Below are 19,265 nucleotides of genomic sequence, written 5' to 3'. Positions count from 1 at the left end.
CTGGTGCCTAACCCTACCCCCTTCCCCCCTAGTGGTGCCTAACCCCGACCCCTCTAGTGGTGCCTAACCCTAATCCCCTCTGCTAGTGCCTAACCCCCCCCCCCCCCATGGTGGTGTCTAACCCCCCCCCCCCGGTGGGTGGTGGTGCCTAACCCTAACCCCCCCCCCCCCCGTGGTGGTCCCTAACCCCCCCTGCTGGTGCCTAACCCTAACCACCCCTGCTGGTGCCTAACCCTAAGACCCCCCTTATTATTTATTATTATTATTTAGCATTTATATATAGCATATTTATCTAATGTTTTATCAATAAAACGTTCAACAAATCTATAACACCTTAGTGAATTCAAAATGAGATTTTACCCATGAGGTAAATTATCAAACGTTCAGTCAAGTGTTTGATAAAGCTTAGTGAATTGAGGCCAATGTATCGGAGAGTGGGTAGGCTGCTACATTCACCACTGGTGCGAACGTTGCCCACACACACGGGAGGTGCTGACAGGTGGCAAAGAGGATGTGAAAATCCATCTGCCAGCCTGCTGTGGAGACTGAGCCTTAAAACTGGAGAATCCGCACGACCGGCAGGCACATGGCTTTATTTATATAAACAAGTCAGCAATGGCAGCTTCCATATTCCTATGTGACAGAAGCGTTGGATGGATGGAGCTGTCAGGGCAGTTAATGGTACGCTGGAGGAAATTGGGGGAAGTATTATTTATTTATATTGCATTCTTTCTGTAAGCGGGGAATTGCTGCCGTTCTGTGTCTCTCTCTTCTGCTCCGTGCGCGCAGCTGATGTCCTTCCTCCGGGAACAGAGACCAGGTGATTCCCTCACAGACACCCTCCTGGTCACCTTTTTACATGCTAATTGGTGTCTTGTAGTAATTCCCTCATTGGGCATCTACCATCTGCTGTCCCAGAGGGTGCGGCACAAACTCCTCTGCAGGCGTGAGGGGCGGAGGGGGGGCCTGGGCCAAACCCCTGGGGTCCCTTCATCACGGACGGCATTATCCTTTTAATATTTTATAAGCTACAAATCACTTAGGGCCATTTCATCAGTTCCTCCCCCGACCATATTAAGACGTTGCAGTATTTATCACCCTGCACTGGTTTTAAACAAAGATTTGTATTACTAGAACAAATGAATCTCTCAGAACTCAGATTTGTGGGAATAACATGTTTAAAGACTGACATTAAGGTGGCCACTAATGATACAATTTTCCAAAGAATCGATGACAAATGATTCTTTGTATGAATGATCGTAAACGTTTGAGACCACTAATGGACAAAAATCTCCTAACCAATCCGATCAGATGAATGAAATTGATCCGAATTTTGGTTTCGAACCCGTCAATCTGATCGGATTGGTTAGGAAATTTATGTCCATTAGTGGTCAGAAACAATCATTTACGATCATTCCTACAAAGAATTGTTCGTAATCAATTGTTCAGGAAAATGTATCATTAGTGGCCACCTTTAAGTTTATCACTTCACTAGAGTTCCGTTGCGATAACATTTGTTGTTTAGCCACACATTTGTGGACCTTTAAATCTTTGATGAAATGACAACAAATATATTTCTGTGTGAAATAAAGCTAATAGAACAGTAAGGTTGAGGCTAGTTCTACACCTATTTTTTTTTTTTTTTTGCGTTGCAACGGGGAGGCAATGTCCCTACCGCATCCCACCGCAACGCAATAAATGACAAACATGACCCTGCGTCAGAGTGTGCTGACAGGTCATATGCATAGCACGCCCCCCCCCCCCCCCCGCGATTCCTGTTAATCCACTCCATTGCATTACATGCATCACCTATAGACTTACATTTCCCGTGACCGGGGTGCGCGCGGCTAGGGGCAGAGCGTGCACAGTAGCTACCGACTGGCGGCGACAGCCCGGGGGGGTCACCACTGCTGCCCGGAGGGGATGAGGAGGACTCCAGAGGGCTAGAAGAAGCTCCAGATAAGTTAAAATCTGTTGGGTTTTCTTTTGACTTAAGTTTCCTTTTAAGCCCACTGTCAACTCTGCAAAGAGGGAGGAGAGTAATCCGGACGCCCAGCAGTGGGCTGCGTCTACAGCGTATACAGGCCAGATACAGCCTGCAGGCCATAGTTTGTGCTGTAGAGGCTTCCCATGTCTTCGTCGCTGCTCGCTGGGACTCTCCAGAAGATCTGGGCCATGCTTCTCTTCATGCATGAGCGCGGCCGCGCTGCACAGAAGCATGGAGCCACTCTTGCACAAACGTCTCCAGGTTACTGCGCAGGTGCGGCCGTTCTCGTGCAAGCGCAGTACAGCCATGCTCTTTCCTGAAGAGGTGACCCAGCCCTGATCTATAATCACAGGGTCCAGAGGCCCCCCTCTTCTTGAGTATGTGTTTGGTAACCTTGGGCTAGCCACAGGTGCACTTTACAGTGAGCTGTAGGAGCAGGCAAGAGTCATAGCTGCTAATTTACAGACTTTACAGCAGCTCTCCGTGTGCTCCAATATGACCCTGGCAAGGCTGTTTTGGTTTTACTTCCAACACACACACACACACCACACACACACACACACACACACACACACACACTACACAAAGACACATACACACACACACACCTACAAAGACACACACGCACACACACCTACAAAGACACACACGCACACACACCTACAAAGACACACACACACACACACCTACAGAGACACACACGCCTACAAAGACACATATACACACACACACACCTACAAAGACACATACACACCTACAAAGACACACACACACACACACACCTACAAAGACACACACACACACACACACACACACACACACACACACACACACCTACAAAGACACACACACACCTACAAAGACACACACACACACACACCTACACCTACAAAGACACACACACACACACACACACACACACACACACCTACAAAGACACACACACACACCTACAAAGACACACCTACACACACACCTAAAGACACACATCTACACACACACACCTACACACACACCTACACACACACACCTACACACACACACACACACACCTAAAAATTACTTTTTAAGATATTCCCCGCTTTTATTGTATATTTAAATCTACCGTACTTTTTAAGTTTTTATTGTGTTTGCTCAATGACACATTCATTGAAGTATGCCAGAGCTAAAATCTATGAACTATTGACCAATTTTATCTCTTTCCTGCTCTCAGGAGCCATTTTCTGCAAGGAAAGTGTTTCATGCTAGGTACACATGATGCGTTGTTGTGTTAGATAGATGGGTTCGATAGATAATTTCCGTCATGTCCAATATTACTTTCGATCGTTTTACCACTCGATTTCTCATAGTAGTGAATGGAAATTGATAAAAAAAAATAAGAGAATCGAGCGGGAAATCAAACGGAAAAACGAATCGAAAATCAATTGAACGGAAAACGACCGAAAAAATGGATCGTGTGTACCTAGCATTGTAGTTGTAATTTCATATCAGTGAGGGTCACACTGTACTCTGACTCAGACAAGAACTGCCACTTACATACCTGATGTTTAACTTTCAGGCAGAGAAAGAAAAAAAGGAACACAGCATACTGTAGTTATTTGTGTACTAGGCATTGTACATACCCATGTCTATCTCATCATTTCACATGTCACCTCAGGTATCCTTTAATTAATTTCCCCCCTTCAACACACGCACGCACACACACCCACACCCACACACACACACACACTCTCTCCTCCTTCCTCCTTGTTCCTTATTTAATTTCATAATGCATTTATATAGCACTGACATTTTCCTCAGCACTTTACAAGGTCCATACTCATGTTACTGACTGTCCATCAGTGGAGCTCACAATCTGATGTGTCTCTACCATAGTCCTAGTCTGATGCCTAGTACACACGAAGCAATTTTCCTTCAAATTGATGGTCGAATCTATTATTTCCAATCTGGTTTCCGATTGTTTTTCTGCTCACTTCTATACGAAACCGATCTGAAAAAAGATCGTAAATCAGATCGGCTGTCAGAAATAATCAATTCGGAAATTGCATTGTGTGTACCAGGCACAATGTCCTTACTATTGTCTATGACCTTTTTAGGGGGAAGCCAATTAATGTACCAGCATGCATATTCTGGATGTGGTCTGCAGGCTAGCGACCTGTTCTTTCATATGTTGGTGTTGGAGGGTGGATGAAGCGGCGTCGTTGTGACATCACAGGGTGGGCGTGGTTAGTGAGGAGAACAAAGCTCTCAGCCAGTGATCGGCTGTTTCGATCCGCTCGGCTGATCGCTGGCTGTGGCATTGGGAGCCGCTGTACACACACTAGATAATCAGCAGAGTTGGTAGTTATTGGCCGAGTGTCATCTAGCATGTATACGAAGCTTTAGTTCTTGGTGGTTGGACAGCAGCCCGCAGCTCCCTATTTACTTTCTCCACCTTCTCTCCTCCTTATTCAGGCAGCTCCAGCTGTCACAGCCCTCCCACCTGCTCCTATTACTCCTCCCTCCACCCTTCCTGCTCCTTTAGCTAGGTTTCTCCTTGTCCCACCCACGTTCGATTGATAAAAGAACACCTTTTCCTTGGCAAATTTTGATCGATAGGTTAATAAAATTGATGGAGAGGGCCCTAGTTTATAATTGTCATTTGAATGTTTTTGCAGAAATGATTGTGAAGTCAGTTAGTGTATTGAAGCCTTTAGAATCATTAGTGATTAATTTAGCCGATACGGTCACGCTAGGGACCGTTTCCACTGTGGCCGGTTTCACACTGCAAACTGGCGGTAGCGGTCGGACGCGCCACTGCTGCACCACCAAAAACAGAACTTCAGGGAACTAATCAGGTTTTGTTCAGGGTCTTTGACTAAATGCTGGATAGAGTACTGAATAAAGAGACTCTGAAGTCTTTAAAAATCCTGTTTTTATTACAAAATCCTGTTTATCATGTCGGCCCTCCCTAAACCACCGCATCCCCGTGGCTGCAGTCCGGGCAGCGCTTCCATGAGAGGCAGAGCTATGAGCCGCAGCTCTGCCTCTCAGCGCGTCTGTCAGCCCGGATAGCCGCCTCTTCCCTGCCCCTCTCAGTCTTCCTTTACTGGGAGGGGCGGGGGAGAGGCGGAGATCCGCTGCTGATAGACGGTGCATAGAGGCAGAGCTGCGGCTTATAGCTCTGCCTCCCATAGCAGCAAAATCCAAGACCAAGAAAATCGTGGATTTTGTGGGTGAGAGGGAGGAGTTAGGGGGGATTTAGATTACGGCGGCAGGGATGCGTCGGTTTAGTTAGGGCTGACATAATAAACAGGATTTTGTAATAAAAACAGGATTTTTAAGACTTCAGTGTCTCTTTAAGGGTACTGTCTTGGGAGACCAGGGTTCGAATCCTGGCTAGGGTCAGTACCTATTCAGTAAGGAGTCCTAGGGCAAGACTTCCTAACACTGCAGGGTGGCCTCTTGAGCACGTCCCAGTGGCTGCAGCTCTTGAGCGCTTTGAGTCAGACAGGAGAAAAGCGCTATACACATGTTTGGATTATTATTATTATTATTATTATTATTATTATTATTTAAAGCATTCGACACAGAGGATCAGCTGGACAACCAGGCAACTGGTATTGTTTAAAGGGAACCTAAACTGAGGGGGATATGGATGTTTCCTTTAAAACATTACAATTTGTTTGGCAGTCCTGCTTATCTTTTTGGCTGCAGTAGTTGCTGAACCACACACCTGAAACAAGCATGCAGCTAATCCAGTCTGACTTCAGTCAGAACACCTGATCTGCATGCTTGTTGAGGGGCTGTGGCTAAAAGTATTAGAGATACAGGATCAGCAGGAGAGTCCGGCAACTGGTATTGATTTAAAATGAAAAATCCATATCCTATTCAGTTTAGGTTCCCTTTAAAAGGAAATAAATATGGCAGCATCCATATCCCTCTCACTTCAGGTTCCCTTTAAAGGGAAGGTTCAGGGAAACCTTTAAAAAAATAAAAATCCATATCCACTTACCTGGGGCTTCCTCCAGCCTGTGGCAGGCAGGAGGTGCCCTCGCCGCCGCTCCAGAGGCTTCCGGTCGTCTTCGGTGGCCGACCCGACCTGGCCAGGCCGGCTGCCAGGTCGGGCTCTTCTGCGCTCCAAGGACGGGCTCTTCTGCGTCAGTAGTTCTGCGCCTGCGCGGTACAGCCCGAAGGACGTCCGATGACGTCAGCGCGCCCGCGTTGGACGCAGAAGAGCCCATCCTTGGAGCGCAGAAGAGCCCGACCTGGCAGCCGGCCTGGCCAGGTCGGGTCAGCCACCGAAGACGACCGGAAGCCTCTGGAGCGGCGGCGAGGGCACCTCCTGCCTGCCACGGGCTGGAGGAAGCCCCAGGTAAGTGGATATGGATTTTTATTTTTTTAAAGGTTTCCCTGAACCTTCCCTTTAAGATCTCCCCTTCCTGTTTCATTCTACCAAGTACTAAGTAGAGGTCTTACAATTGGGCACACCTACTTCCTGTGAACTACAGAGTTGTTGACGCTGGCTTGGTAAATGAATGCAGGGTGTTATAAACTGTTCTTATCACCTTGCTTCGATACCACCGTCTCACCGACTGTGAGATCACTTGACTCTCCACACAGCAAACAGGAGATAGACTTTCTCAGGCTTCTTCAATGCTTACGTTATTTATTCAGGAAACAGGAATACAGATAGATACATTCATCATATCCTAGCCATGCCAATCTTCATGTTGCGTTACAAGCTCGTAATTAGACTCCCTGCTGAAGTCAATCAGGTACCTTCTTCCTAACTACGTTACACTAAACTACCTATGTACAGCATACATTATATCAGATTACAGAAAGGAAGAACATGCTTAGAGGTCCCAGTCGGCCGAGCTAGTGCGGAAGGAAGAAGCAGAATGCTCTCTCCATCGCTCACTCCGGGTTTAATACCGACTAGGAAAGAGTTAAATATGACATCATCTTCGCCACCCCCTAGATCAGATTATTGGTGGACCCACTCGTGGTGTCATCATACCCACCTACTTGATTAATAATCAATGAGGCATTTGACCTAAATGCAGGAATGTGGATGTTTAGTAAATATGGCCGATGTTTACTGTTCCTGTGGCGTACGTGGAGGTCAGAGTAGGCCGATGGCCTTCTTTTAGGAACATGTTCTCAGTTTCTGCGTGTATCCTCTGCTACACGCAGACCCTGAGATGCCTCTGCCTGCATCACAAAACCTCTATTGATTTTAAAGGCATACACTGCGGACAAGCCTTTTACATAAAACTCAGGCCAAGTAACTGAGGCCACTTAAATTATAACAATCCCCCCTAAAACGGCTTGACCCGCAGATCCCAGCGTCTGAACCTCCCAGTACCTGGTTTCTTTCTTTTAGGTTTCACTTTTCGATGTTCGTGCTCACACAACTTCTCTGCTCTAGGCGGTTACTCCTGGAAGAGAGAGAGCAAGACCTCTTGGTCTTCCTGTAACCAGGCTCTCTGGGGATGCCCTACTTCTAAGTCCCTCTATACCACATGCTCAGCATTTGCGTCACTTGCGTATCCCTCACAAACTTGCATGACCACAGAAAAGTGAAACTCGTTTGGTTGTTACTCAAGGGAGCAGTGCCAGGTGCCTTCTAAAAGAACACCTTTATACAATCAGCTCCATCACAGGTACTACTAAACCTATACCCGTAACCCTGTATATCTCTTAATTTGAAAATATTGGTTCAGGAGATTGTTTATGAGGCACCAATCTCTGGACCAGGTTAATTTGTTTTACGTAATTTTAACACGCAACCTCACCTGGATAATGATGCCTAACGTTGTCATCCCCATCCAGACGACCAGTGGGTGTAGAAAAAACTTCGGAACTGCAGAGGCCCAGTCCGAGTGTCCCTGGAACATCACCGGAACCTTTGTCCACCAGGTCAGACTGGCACTCACCTGCTTATTTTTGTGTTCTACCTCGTTAAGATCACCTGTATCATGGTGAAATCTTACCTCTAACTTAGTGTACTGTTTGTTTAACCTTTGTAACAAAATGTGGTCGTCTTGGATCAAACCCTGTTCCCCTTTGTCCCATGTCGTGTTCTCTTTCAGGACGGGAACTACCCGTGAAACTTTGCACTTTAGAGTTCTCTGAACAATTTGAGAAACAACGTCATCCAACCTGGATGACAGGATCCATATGGGATCTCCATTCACCCAATATGTTTCCCTTGGAAACTCCCCCTTATTGGAACAATTATGAGAATATACCTTGAATGTATCATTAGAACTTATGTTAAAAAAACAAACCTTTCCTTCAGCCACCGGAACTATCGGTTGGGCTTCAGGGTGGATCTTTTGAATGGTAGCCTCGCCTCCTGCGTTCTTGAGCCCGCAGGCTTCTTCACTAAATTTGGCTGGCCCCGGCCAACACAGGTACCTCTGTGAGAATTGCCCGCATGAGGACAACTCTACTTGTTTCACCTCCCCGTCTAGCACCAAAAAAGGTTGACCTCTCAGGTCCTGGTGTAAGACACGGGTTGAGGTGGGAACTAAGGAAGTGGCGGTGCCTAAAGGAATCTTGCACCGTTTCCATTTGTTCACCCAAACATCTCGAAGCTGCCATGCAAAAGATCCTTCTCCAGAAAAATCGATATACCTCCCCTTGTCCAATCTCAGTTGCACAGGATCTTTTAGCATCTCCCTGACAACATATGTCCCCAACTGTCCTGATTGGACCTCTTCCCCCCTTATGTCCCGAGGCACAATATGTACCTGAGGTCGGGAAGACTGTACTCTCTGCAATTTTTCAATTAAGAGTACCTCTTCACTTACCCAACTATCATGAGGATAAGCTGCTGCATATGGACTGTGTAATATCGTCCCCTGTTGTGACCCGTGTGGTGTGAATGGGGTTCCCTGTGTTGGCGTTCCCTCCCCCGGGACCACTCTCCCCACCCTCTTTGTCACCTGGAAATGTGGCTTGATCTCGATTTTTACTTCTTGTTTCGAGAACCACCAACCCTCGGCTTTCCAGCCTTTACGTGTGTATAGTTGTTTCAGAGGCACTCTCTGTTGGTAGCTCCAGAGTGTGATGTTGTCCCCTGCGTCTCTCTGGTAAGAGAATTGACGCCTCCTGCTCGTTCCTCTCCAATCTGGAACCATCTCACTCTGCATAACCAAGACAAGGTACCCCTGAATCACACACTCCACCTTTTGCATGTACCCATTGTACTGCAATGTACCTTTTAACAAACCTTTGGATCGGTGCATCGATTCTGGGAGTGTGACCTTCAATAGCAGATTTACACTGCCTTTCCAGTCACCCTGCCAGCACACCTGACCTTTTAGACCTTTCACCCACATTGTCCCATGAAATTTGTCTGCACCTGGCACTTGTGTTCTCATTAACTCCTTATTATACATGAGAATGTCCTCTCTTCGTTCTCCTAGGACGGAATGGCAACCTAGGATCACCATCAGCACGGTACTCTTCATTATACAAGCACCACCTTGGGAAAGAAAAACATTGACAATTTGCACTATGCTTTGCTCAGTCAGTTTTTTTTAGACGTTTTCCGATCTCAGGAACCTCGGTTTTTAGTCTCTTTCCAATTTCAGGAATCTCGTGTTTTAGTCTCTTTCCAATTTCAGGAATCTCGTGTTTCTCCAAACTTAGATTGGCATCTGGAACCTTTCGCTTATCCGACTGACATCTCCAGCTTTGCTGCCAGCACTGCAGCTGTCTCGATTCCATATTGCCCAACTCCTGAAATCGAAATACAAACAAATCAATTCTTATTAATGATTTGGGATTCGCCCTGCGGCTTGTACTCTGTACACTTGAAATTGATCAATATATATATCGTAATTGATCTCGTTGCTCTATGGTTCTCATGAACTCTGTTTATTCTTATTGGTAGATTGGAGTTAAACTTCACCCCCCTACCTCAGTACTATCCTCAGTACTTACCTGTTTAAAATATGCTCCCGCGGGCTTCACCTTTGAAAGCTCTCACCTCATTGCAGCTCACTCCACATCCCCCCTTATCTGTCCATGCGCGGCCGTCGCATGCACAGATTACGGATGCCACACCTGATGCTGCTTTGCAGGTGAGCCTGCAATGCTCTTACTCATTATCGCATTTACTTATCTAGAACTTCATCGCGATACCAGCTCTGCTAGAAGTTCTGTGTGTTGTACCCTCTGATCAATGTTTGCCGTGCCACTACCTAGACTACCAAAAAAAACGGCTGCCTCCCTATAGGAAGGAGCACTTTGCACTTAAACTACACAGGGTGCAGGGCTAAGCATACCAGTGTCACATGCCTGTATGCAGATCCCTGAATGCCCACATGGTAGGTAGTCACATGGCAAACAGCGTACTGATACACTGTCACTCTGTACATGGCAATTCTATCATCTGTATAATTGCCCCATGACCTGCTGTCAGTTCTTGTTCTTTGTGCTACAATTGATAGGAGCTGGAAAAAACATATTTGACCAATCAGTGGACGAAAAAAAAACGCACAAAAACAGCCCCAGCCCAGCATAGACCTCTCAGTCAAGCTCTGGCCCTGTCCACGACAAAAACCGGAAAAAAACGTTACCGCTCTGCAGCAGCGGCGACGGAAACCCGGATTGGTCAACTCCCTTTTTTCCACCTCCGGCACCCCCCTGATGCACTGTCCCCCTTTCCTTCTATTGGGAACTCATGCTGCACCACCCATTAAGGTGCCCCACTTACAGGAATAATCCCGTAAGCAACTCAGTACAGACACTTTCCTGACCTGCACTGCTACGTGTGTCCCTGCACCTAGCTGGGACACTCTTTCTATCCGTGCTCCTGCTAATCTTACAGTAATAGCTTGGTGCACGTATCCTGGCATTCCTTTCCATGGACCCAGGGAAAACCTCTGGGGAAATACTTCGAGAACCGAGACACACAGTAGCATGTCTCTGTATTTCGACCCCCCTCCCTTTCAGCTGCTCTGCCCGGAGCCGCGAGCACAGCCTGACGTGACGTGGATCCCCCAGCCCCTCCTCCCCCCTGCCATGACGTGTGGGGGCCATGACTCTTGGGGGCGGGCCCTCTCCACTGCCGCCATTTTGAGTCCTGGACTGCCAGCTAAGATGGCTGCTCCCATAGCAGCCTCTCGATCCTATAACTTTAGGAAAGAAAACAAACTCACACAGAACATACATTTTTATGCATAGTTACACACAGCATCGATACATTTTACCGAGAGTCAGCCTTCTGCCACCTATACTCTCTGGGATGCTTGCCAAACTTGAGACAAACCGCGTCACAGCTGCAATGCTAAATATTTTACATCTTAGCATCACCCAGGAACGTAGAAACCTCTCTCTCCTCACAAATCATCTGCAGCATATCTCCGCCATAACCCAGAACTACTCAAACGCACAGCGTAACTCTAAACCATATTAACAGCTAATACTTCTGAGACGCACATTTATCAGTCTGACATGACTACAACATTAAACCTATATATACATTTAGAACTTTTAGCGGCCCTGACTGGAACTAGATAAGCTTGCACCTCTCACTACGCTATCCACTACGGACAGAGAGGAAAAAAAACACGCTGATCGGCTCTGGAAAAACGCCAGCTCACCGAAGAAAAAAACGTACTTCTAAGTTTTACAACTGTCTCAACTCCCCTCTCCTGTCTACTCAGCTATCTCTCTCTTTCTTCTCTCCCCTCTCCTCTCCCCTCCACCTGCTCGACAGCTGCCCCCCCCCCCATCTCTTCCGCGGGGCGCTCTCTGCTAGGCTAAAACACAGCTGGCATCACTCCCAGTCTCTGGACGGGGAGAAAAAAAACAAACAAAACCAACATAGAAGGAGGAACAAAAAAAGAAAAAAATGAAGCACGCAGCCTCCACGCTGCAATTAACACAGAATGTACATATGACCACATTATCCTCTCCTTGTTATAACACCAAATACAACACAGATAACACCATATAACAACGTAAATCATACTTGCCTGAGAGGACTTCGTACGCCTGCCAATTCGACCAGCTTTTGGCAACTCCACGAAACTGAGTGGATCCCTGGAACTACTGAGCGTCATCTCTGTGTACCCACACTGGCTCAGCGGATCGATCTCCAGCGGCAGCTGCCAGTCGGCCTCGGAGCCTTCCAGTCACCTGCGATCCGGTTTAGGCTATGACTGCGTGCACTTTCAGTCAAAGTTTAACATCCACGAGTTTCGCCGCTGGTTTCCTCGAATTGCAGCCCGTGTGCTCGGCTCCCACACACTCACACCAGCTTATCAGTCTCAGCTTGATAAGCTTAACAGTCCGCGTCTATTCCGCTTGTTTTGCTGTGGAATATCTTGAAAACTACTTCGGCCCCGGCCCCGTCTGCCTGTTTTGCTAGGCAGGGAAGGGTTTCAGCACCACTGTTATAAACTGTTCTTATATCACCTTGCTTCGACACCACCGTCTCACCGACTGTGAGATCACTTGACTCTCCACACAGCAAACAGGAGATAGACTTTCTCAGGCTTCTTCAATGATTACGTTATTTATTCAGGAAACAGGAATACAGATAGATACATTAATCATATCCTAGCCATGCCAATCTTCATGTTGCGTTACAAGCTCGTGATTAGACTCCCTGCTGAAGTCAATCAGGTACCTTCTTCCTAACTACGTTACACTAAACTACCTATGTACAGCATACATTATATCAGATTACAGAAAGGAAGAACATGCTTAGAGGTCCCAGTCGGCCTTGCGAGCTAGTGCGGAAGGAAGAAGCAGAATGCTCTCTCCATCGCTCACTCCGGGTTTAATACCGACTAGAAAAGAGTTAAATATGACATCATCTTCGCCAGATCAGATTATTGGTGGACCCACTCGTGGTGTCATCATACCCACCTACTTGATTAATAATCAATGAGGCATTTGACCTAAATGCAGGAATGTGGATGTTTAGTAAATATGGCCGATGTTTACTGTTCCTGTGGCGTACGTGGAGGTCAGAGTAGGCCGATGGCCTTCTTTTAGGAACATGCTCTCAGTATCTGCGTGTATCCTCTGCTACACGCAGACCCTGAGATGCCTCTGCCTGCATCACAAAACCTCTATTGATTTTAAAGGCATACACTGCGGACAAGCCTTTTACATAAAACTCAGGCCAAGTAACTGAGGCCTACTTAAATTATAACACAGGGATACTGTGAAATGTAGTCTATTCATTAAAGAGGACCCATAATGACACATAGTAGAATGCAGTTATTGAGGATATCCACTCCTTATTAAATAACCTGGTTTCAGCATCCAAAACCCTCCTTATATATTGCTGTATCATGGTATGTAGCCCCGCCCTTCCACTAAGGCTTAACCTAGGCTGTTTATTTGGCATGTGACAGAAATCTATCTGATGGTCGAATCTGCTGCAAATCTATCAGTGTATGGCCACCTTAACACATTGGGAGACATGGCAGCGCTTTCATACAGAGGCTGTACCCGAATGATTTATCTGCATGGATGTGCAGAGCTCCAGAAATTGGACAACATTACGCAACTAGCACTCAAACAGGTATAACAAAGGAGGGTGTTAGCTTCAGTAAATAATTTGTGCAGGATTATTCCTTATTGGACTTCCCCACGGCGATGACGGACCCTCACGGGGAAGACCTAACACTACTCTAACATTAAAAACATAATTTTTCCTTGTGCCGCTGACCATAAATGGTATCACATTTCATTAAAGGACTTACGAGGCCAAGTCCATAAAAAAATAAAATAAAAAAAGTTAGCTACCTTGCTCAGCTTGTAAGGCACGGAGGACGCCGTCCGCTTCTAGCAATTGCTGGAGGCCGAATTATTGTGTTTTAAAAGTAACTTCAGCTCCGTCTTCTGACAGCACTGAAGTTGCTCACTGCTGCACCCAAGTCTCCTGCGCTTTAATAAACGTGTTTGGTGCAGAGCTCCAGAAACTGGACAACATTACTCAACTAGCACTCAAACTGGTATAACAAAGGAGGGTGTTAGCTTCAGTAAATAATTTGTGCACAGATTATTCCCTATTGGACTTCCCCACGGTGATGACGGACCCTCACGGGAAAGACGTAACACTACTCTAACATTAAAAACATAATTTTTCCTTGTGCCGCTGATCATCCCAGCAACATTCCAGGGAGATCACCTGCCAGTACTAAAGTCTGTTGCTGCCTTTGATAAATTTCATTAAGAATCAGTGAGAGGAAAGATTTGACAATGGGCAATCACTGACAATAATTTACAAATGAATGCTGTATAAAAAAAAAAAAAAAAAAAAGCAATGTTATCCATTATGTTATTTTGACAACAGTTCCTCTTTTTTCATTTGTGACATGGTCACACCTGACTGAACTACCCTGCAGGTGTATCAAGAAAGGAGAGGAGGAAACAAGCTGTACTGCAGTTGTAAGCACATTCGACCAATGAGAGTATTCTGTTAGGCACTTTGCTTCTATACACTGTTTATATTCACTGATCACACTGATTGGTAATATTTTTGCCTTGTTCCACTCTTGGTTTATTTGCTCTTTAAACTACAACTGTCAGTCTTTAGTCTAACACGCTCTCCTCTGCCCTGATGCAGGAGCGGAGTCGGTGCTGTAGAGGATGTCGGACAGCGCTCTGGATGTTGATGACCGGCCGCCAGCTCCTCCCCTGAGGCACACCAGCACTCTGATTGGGTCTAATGCCAAGGAATACAACGCAGTAAACCACGGCTCCAAACCGCTGCCTCCGAACCCAGAGAAGAAGAAAAATGTCCTGCGCTACATGATCCCAGGAGCTAGCGACAAAAGTAAGACATTACCATACTAGATTATTGATAAGCTCTTACTTAAAGGACCACGATTGCGAAAAATTGTAAAATGTAAAATACATGTAAACCCATACAAATAAGTACATTTCTTCCAGAGTAAAGTGAGCCATAAATTACTTTTTTCCTGTCTTGCTATTACTCTCAGTAGTTAGTAGAAATCTGACAGAACCGACAGGTGTTGGACTAGCCCATCTCCTCATGGGGGATTCTCAGGGTTTTCTTTATTTTCATAAGCACTTAGTGAATGGCAATTGCTCCATCCAACTACCAAATGTTAGGCTTGGTGGTGTATTCTCCACAGTCAGCATGCAACGCATGAGCTGACGTGGAGGAGGTACACACACTAGCACAAGGAAACAGGCTATCCCTAGTATAGTGGAGGGGAGGACTGACTCCAAAAGGAGATTGTGGCTGACTCCAAAAGGAGATTGTAGCGCTGAGCGCATAAACCAGAACTGAGGAGATCAGGACAGGTAGGCAGAATGAACGCTTGCTAGCTAGCCGCTACTTAGTGACAGCAAGCGTCCACAACAAGACAGACTGGAATGAGGCAGCCAAAGCGTAGCGGCGATGGCGTGCCTCACAAAGACAGGACAGGATAGTCAGGAATTAGCAGGATCAAGATAGATGAACGTAACACAGATAAATATACAAATAGTATGATTTCCTAGCGTATTACAATTACAGCTATCAATGAAACTATTTGTAACGTCTGACTAACATATGTATATATCGGCAATGAACCGATATATGACATAAGCAGGAACACTGACTTAGGACTGGAACGATACAGGGAACAGGACTCAGAAGGATTCGCTATCTCTTCGCAGAGATGAACGCAATCCACAAACGGTAACAGGACAGGATTCAGAAGGATTTGTTATCTCCTCGCAGAGATGAACGCAATCCACAAACAGGACCAGGAACAGGATAACTAGCTCAGCACGGGTGATCAACGTGCTAGAACTGACTAGCTGAACACAGGATATAAACAGTTCGTGTACGTATATATCAGCGTCACTGATGTATCAACGTAACACGAATACAAGGAAAATAATAAACGTGCTGGTATGCATATATATGGGCAATGAACCAAAATATGATGCAAAACCAGCAAAGTATCTTTAGAACAAGAAACACGATCGGGGGCTGAAGCGACAGCAAGACAGGCTTAAACTGAAGCTATGAAAACTCGAGGAGTCCTGCAGGAAGCAGATCTTTATACTGAGGTCATCCAATGGGAGCAGACATGCAGATTCCCACACAGGTGAATGATAATCAGTCACAAGCTGACAGCAGGGAAAGGCAGACAAAGCTATGCAGCTTGCATGGAAAGAGATCAGAACTACCTGAGCTGCAGCACTACTACTTGCAGCAATACCTGCTGCAGCAGCGATCATGACAGTACCCCCGCCCTTAAAAGCGGATTCCAGATGCTTTTCAAAACTGAAATTCCCAACAAAACAGTCTGACTGATAATTCATGATGACCGGGACAGCCCGGCAAGACCGAATTCCAGAATCAGTCCCCACAAGACTGGACCCATCAGAACCAGAACCTACAGAACCATGCCCATCAGTACTACAAGCCCCAGTGTGACACCCATCAGAACCATGATTTCCAGAAGAAAGCCCTCCGAAACTCCCTGAGCGATACCCACCGCCTTCCAGGAACCGTTCAAAAACGCCAAAGCCTTTGCAATGCCCACCGGGACTGTCTTTACCAACACAAAACCCACTGTTGAACCAGTCCAAGGCACCAGGACAAGTTTTCTCAGAGACCTCCCAGAACACCTTGAAGCTCCAAAGAGATCCCCATAGGTCAGAATGCCCCTTAGGCTCACATGGAGAACTATCAAGAACCCCTATGGAACCTAGGGCAATTCCCGAGTCAGGGCCACAAGGACAAACATCAAGATCAGGGCTTTCAGGGACCAGAACCATCTCTGGCCATGCAGGCAGACTGGCAACATCAGAACATGTTCCCACTAAGGAAGCATCAGAGCACGCTAACACCTTAGACACACTTGGGCATTCTGGCACACAAAGAACATCTGGGCACACTGGCACAAGAGAAACCTCTGGGCATGTCAAGGAACTGTGAGCCTCAGGGTCAGCCAAGACAGGACCAAAACCAGGACTGGCCAAAAAAAAATCATCATGACTAGACTTTGCAACTACTGGACTTTTACACGAGAATGCAGGATCAGACTTAGATGTCGCTGATTCCAGCAAAGTCAGTAACAAATCAGACTCAGGGGCACTAACAAGACAGGACAAATCCTCTGATGCATGCACTGAACCAGATAGGGACTCCACAACTACCTCTGGACTGGACAGAGACTCATCTAATACACTGGATTGGAGCTCATGAGGCGCTGCAGAACAAGTCAGTATTGCAGCAGCCCCCACTGGACTAGGCAAAACTGAGGAATTCCCTGGACAGGAAGGGGACTCTGGAACCTCTGCCACAGCGGCCAGAGAACCAGAATCTTTCAGGATACAGGGCTGGGTTCCAGGAACACTCATCAGACCGGACTGAAATTCTGAGACCTCTATTATTTTGACCAGAGAATCAGAATTATCCATGTTACAGGGCAAGACTTCTGAAACATTCAGAGGACAGGGCTGGAGTTCCTCGGCTGTTACAACACTGGAGAGGGACTCAACAACATTGGCTAAATCAGACTGTGTACAGGGCAAGGTATCTAACACACTTGCTGACGAGGACAATATTTCAATGGCTTCTGCTTTGCTGGGCAGAAATTCATCAAGTTTTATTAGAGCAGACTGTAATTCCAAAACAGCTGCTAGACAAGTGAATATTACTGCAACACCAACTGAGGTAAGCAGTGCCTCAGACTCCTCTGCTAGAGGGTTTGAAGTATCCAAAGTACTGGGTGAAGCATAAGACTCTGCGACCACAGCTTCACTGGACAGGATCACTGAACAGTCCATATTGCAGGGCAAAACCATGGAAGCACCTGCTGGACAGCATAATGATTCTGTGACCTGAGTTTCATTGGAGAGATCTACTGCACAATTCATGGTACAGGGCAAATTTACTGGAACATTTTCTGAACACGGTAATAATTCTGCGATTTCGGATTCACATAGCAGACGCTCTGAGTTATTCACGAAACTAGAGTGAGGTGTAGAAACAGGAAGATCAAAACACAATGTTTGCGCATCTGAATCACCATTCAATTGTAAAATTGGAAAATTCAGATGCTGGGGTTCTGAGGTTTCTGGACAGGATTGCTGGGACTCGGAAACTGATGTAGTGCATCTATTGGCATCTGCTGGATCAGACAGGAGTTGAACTTTATTAACACAGGTAATTTCTGCAGAAGTGTTTGCAGAGACAGGCAAGATTTTTCTGGTGTCTGTTTCACTGAACAAAGACTCATGAGTACTGGCTAGGCTGGACTCAGAAGTCAGCAGGACCTCTGGATTCTCTGCTGAGAAATTTGTGCAGGGCAAAGTTAAGAAAGTATCAGTGGCTTCTGTTTTACTGGGAAGTAACACTGAGTTATCCATGGTACAGGGTGGAGTTACAGGAACATTCACAAGACATGGCAGGGACTCAGTAACTGGAGAAGTGGGACAGTCTCCAATTGACAGTGTGTCTTCCCTGGTATCAACTGATTGAATCGCATAAAAATCGTCCAAAATAATTTTCCACACATCGATCAATGGAGCCACAAAGTCATAACCACACACACCAGTTTTTATTAGGTTATAGGCAGACTTAATGCATGCATTCAATACTAATTCACTTTTTGCACTGTAAAATTGACAAAATGAACTTGAATCATTCTTCCATTCATTGACCAGAGCTTCCATCTCTCCTTTCTCAAATGGAGGATTCCAAGCATACAGGCAGATCACAGTTTGCAGATATGATTGTGGCAGGGACATATATTGGGTTAATTAGCAGGTGATTGGCAGATTCCTTATTCTTAAGAATCTCCAATACCTGTAGCGAGTGTTGAACTGTAGTGTATGCAAACTTTCCTTGCTTCACAAATAAGTTGATTTGTTCAATACTCTGTAATATCTCCTCATAATCATACTCAGATAATTCTTTTAAACAAAAATCTTTATTTTCCCTAGCCAGTGATGAAAGTTCATTAGTAGTTTCATAAGTCCATCTAACTCCCCTGAAAGACAATTGCATTTCATTATCTGTTAATGGCAGAATCTCATTATAGGTCTCAGTCGCTAAGGATAACGACTCTGCAGATCGGACACGTTTCTTAGAACGTTTGCGTTTTGCCTTAGACCCTGCTGTTTTTGGTGATTTATTCAAAGCTGCAGGAAAATTATCAGGAACACTCTCTGCTTGCTGATCATTTTTGCAAACAATTGAAGGGGAAGCTGATTGGCCTGCTGCCAGGAGTTCATTTAGAGGAAAAGGCAATGGATCTATGCGCAACCAGTTATGGATCACAAACGCTAG

The 19,265-nt window shown here is 45.9% G+C and overlaps 1 protein-coding gene across 4 annotated transcripts in view; it reads left to right on the top strand.

The window, feature by feature from the left end:
- PAK1 (p21 (RAC1) activated kinase 1) overlaps nt 1-19,265 on the top strand; it is a 120,228-nt gene that overhangs the window by 33,177 nt on the left and 67,786 nt on the right. For 3 of the 4 annotated variants that reach the window (XM_068266731.1, XM_068266733.1, XM_068266734.1), the window contains one exon: nt 14,574-14,783. In XM_068266731.1, the coding sequence (XP_068122832.1) occupies nt 14,597-14,783 (187 nt within the window). In that variant the 5' untranslated portion in view covers nt 14,574-14,596. Of the gene's footprint in view, nt 1-7,804; nt 7,892-14,573; nt 14,784-19,265 lie in introns of all 4 variants that reach the window. The other variant, XM_068266732.1, reaches the window with a different exon arrangement.

The sequence above is a fragment of the Hyperolius riggenbachi genome, chromosome 2 (assembly GCF_040937935.1).
Source record: "Hyperolius riggenbachi isolate aHypRig1 chromosome 2, aHypRig1.pri, whole genome shotgun sequence".
Lineage (NCBI taxonomy): Eukaryota > Metazoa > Chordata > Amphibia > Anura > Hyperoliidae > Hyperolius > Hyperolius riggenbachi.
Note: the sequence above shows the minus strand (reverse complement) of the source record. Positions and strands in the feature narration are given on the sequence as shown.